At 47.1% G+C, this 2,823-nt stretch overlaps 1 protein-coding gene across 23 annotated transcripts in view; it reads right to left on the bottom strand.

Annotated features, from left to right (window-relative positions):
- The window catches only part of cacna1ab (calcium channel, voltage-dependent, P/Q type, alpha 1A subunit, b), a 138,958-nt gene extending 136,841 nt beyond the window's left edge, over window positions 1-2,117 (bottom strand). For 22 of the 23 annotated variants that reach the window (XM_016661807.1, XM_016661815.1, XM_016661818.1 and 19 more), the window contains exon 1: window positions 1,037-1,537. In XM_016661807.1, coding sequence (XP_016517293.1) covers window positions 1,037-1,335 — 299 coding nt within the window. In that variant the 5' untranslated portion in view covers window positions 1,336-1,537. Of the gene's footprint in view, window positions 1-1,036; window positions 1,538-1,928 lie in introns of those variants that run through there. The other variant, XM_016661809.1, reaches the window with a different exon arrangement.
- Window positions 2,118-2,823: the final 706 nt, after the last annotated feature.

Raw genomic sequence — 2,823 nt, 5'->3', positions numbered from 1 at the left:
CATTCATTGCTACAGCCTAAACTGTACCCTTATCCTAACCCTATCCATTACATACCTAACTAACCCTAACACTAACCAAAACTCAATTCACACCTTAGTCCTAAATCTGACCCCTGACCCACAAACAGTGTTTCCCCTTGTGGGGAATCAGGCTTCAGACACGTTGGACGCTCTTGACAAACACGCCGCAGCGGCCCTCAACGCGCCTTCACATAGACTTGGAATGTGAACCAGACGCACCTGACGTTCAAAACGGCGTTTGGTGTAAAGTACCATGTGTGACATCAACTAACTCACTCACTCTTTGGTTACCTAGTAACAACTCGTTGAGTAACTTACAGCAACAATTAAAGGTTTAGCCTCCATGCCATATAATTACTTAAACACAGAACAACACTGCCAACTTTGGCAGTATTTAAAAAAAAATAAAAATTCAATAATTATTTGTATCGGCTGATATGAGACATATCGCGACAAATTTTTCAGCCGTATCTTCAGCCCTAACTTGCATAAAATTATTTAAGTCATGAATATATTAAAACAGCAGGCTGCCTGGTTCTCATAATTAGCCTTCAGAGCTTTTCTGCTGGATAAACCATATGTGACTTCTGGTGAGTCAGTGGTAGTTAGAGAGCGCATAAGAATAGGAAATAGCCATTTCCCTTACCTTCTGGTTGCATGGCGCTATAAGCTCTCGCAATGCTGACATCAGCACTCAGCTCTGACAGCAACCAATACACATTCACACACACATTCACACACACACAAATTGCTAACTGGGTAAATGCTCTACAACGCGATGCATCTTCATCAGTGCGACTACTATCGTCTTCAGCTGAACGATTCATTCAGAAGAAACTCAAAAAGCAAAGTGCATCGCAGAAGCTTATTGCATACACACGCAAGCACTTTAAATATCAAATCTAAACACAACTCCGAACTTTCACCCGCCACATTTTAAGGCCACACCTTAGCCGAAGCACTCCAGCCAACACACCCCCGCCGGTACCTTGGTGGGCCCGCTGTGAAAGGATATGGCCATTCGGTGATCTTTTTGGCGTACTTCCTCACCACGTTGTCTTCGCTGAAGAGGAAGAGGGAGCGGTTGACCGTTAGGCAGCTCTGCCGGACGGGTATGGGGTTGTACAGGGCCATGGTCCGGGCTCTCTGGGCCATCGACTGCTTGTACATCCGCTGCGCCCCGGGGGGCCCACCTTGCCTGCTGCCGCCGCGGCCGGGCCCCCCTTGTCCGCCGGCACCCCCGCCACTACCGCCACCACCACCTCCTCCTCCTCCTCCGTACCTGTTGGGTAGCTCGTCTCCAAAGCGCGCCATTCTGCAGACACCAAACGCCAGAGGTTAGGAAGGAGCCGGGGGGAAACCTCAGAGTGACACCTCCACATGCCACCACCCCATCAGCCTCGGCTCCAAAGACACATGCAGAATGGAGGTTCGGATCTGTCTCTGTCTCTCGCTTTCTGTCCTTCCAACTCTATCTAGATCTGTTTTATTTGATTTTTTTCCCTCCTTCCCAGGTCTTCAGCGCCAAGAAGATACCTCCATTTGTGAGTTGGGAGGAGGAGAGGATGGGGGGAGGGATGGAGGGATGGGAGAAGAGAGAAGAGAAGGAAAGGAAAGGAAAGGAAAGGAAAGCGAGTTATCGTGTATTTTTGGAATATGACGGGATATGAAACACGGCGATGTGTTTATATAATTTCTGTACAATCAGTTCTCTTAGAGGAAAAGAAAAATGAATATTTTATCAAGGCATCTCCCTCTCTTCTCCTCTCTCCCTCTCTCTCTCTGTCATGCTGTTCTTATTTCATTATTTTTGATCAGGAAAAGCCGCTCCAACAAGAAAAAAAAAAGAAAAGAAAAAAAAGTCAGCAGTCGCTTCTCGTTTCTACGCAGGCGGATGAATCGATCACCTCAGACGCGATCAGAATGCATAGCTGTGCATTGAGAGAAGTAGTATTGCATCCATCTCCAGCGAGCAGGCCGGCTCCAGACTGCGTCTTTTCCCTGCATCTTGTCAGGATCTGCAGTTGTCTTTTCCCCCCACCCCCCCTCTTTTTCCACCTTCTCGCCTCCTCCTCCCCCCCGGATCCCCCCGTTTTCTTCTTCTTCTTCTCCTTCTTTTTTCCTCTCCCCCCCCTCCAACACACACACACACTCAACCGGATAAAAATAGAAATAGATAAGAGTGAAATCTTTAATAATTCATTTCTTCTTGTTCCATATATCCGCAGTGTTTGATGTGGCTCCCGCTGCCACCTTTCACTGCCGCCGCGGCTTTCCGCGTTCACGCAAAAACGTCAACCGACGGGGGGCTTCCCCAAAATCCGAGCCTGGTGACATTTGTTGATATTTGGTAATGGACGGTGCGGCATCCCCCCTTCCTCCTCCTCCTCCTCCTGTTCCTCCTCCTCCTCTTCTGCTTCTTCTTCCTCCCCCTCCTCTTCTACAAGGCGTCGGTCACTGATTTTTGGGCGTGATTGCGCGCACTTGGAGATGAAAATACTCCGATCCTGAAGTCTACCAGTCTATTTCTTCCTTGCGTAAAAGAAAGAAAGAAAGAAAGAAGAAGAAGAAGAAGAAGAAGAAGAAGAAGAAGAAAAAGAAGAAGAAGAAGAAGAAGAAGAAGAAGAAGAAGAAGAAGAAGAAGAAGAAAGCCAGCTGATGAAATAAAACCAAAAAAATGAAATAAATTAAAAAAATCAAAAGATAATGTCCACGACAATCATCTATAATCCAGAGTTGGGGGAACAAGAATCCCAGACAAACAGGATCCGGATGATGGAGGCAGCATCGTCATCACCATCA

The sequence above is a fragment of the Poecilia formosa genome, unplaced genomic scaffold (assembly GCF_000485575.1).
Source record: "Poecilia formosa unplaced genomic scaffold, Poecilia_formosa-5.1.2 Scaffold344, whole genome shotgun sequence".
Classification (NCBI taxonomy): Eukaryota; Metazoa; Chordata; class Actinopteri; order Cyprinodontiformes; family Poeciliidae; genus Poecilia; species Poecilia formosa.
This window is presented reverse-complemented; position numbering and strand designations above follow the sequence as displayed.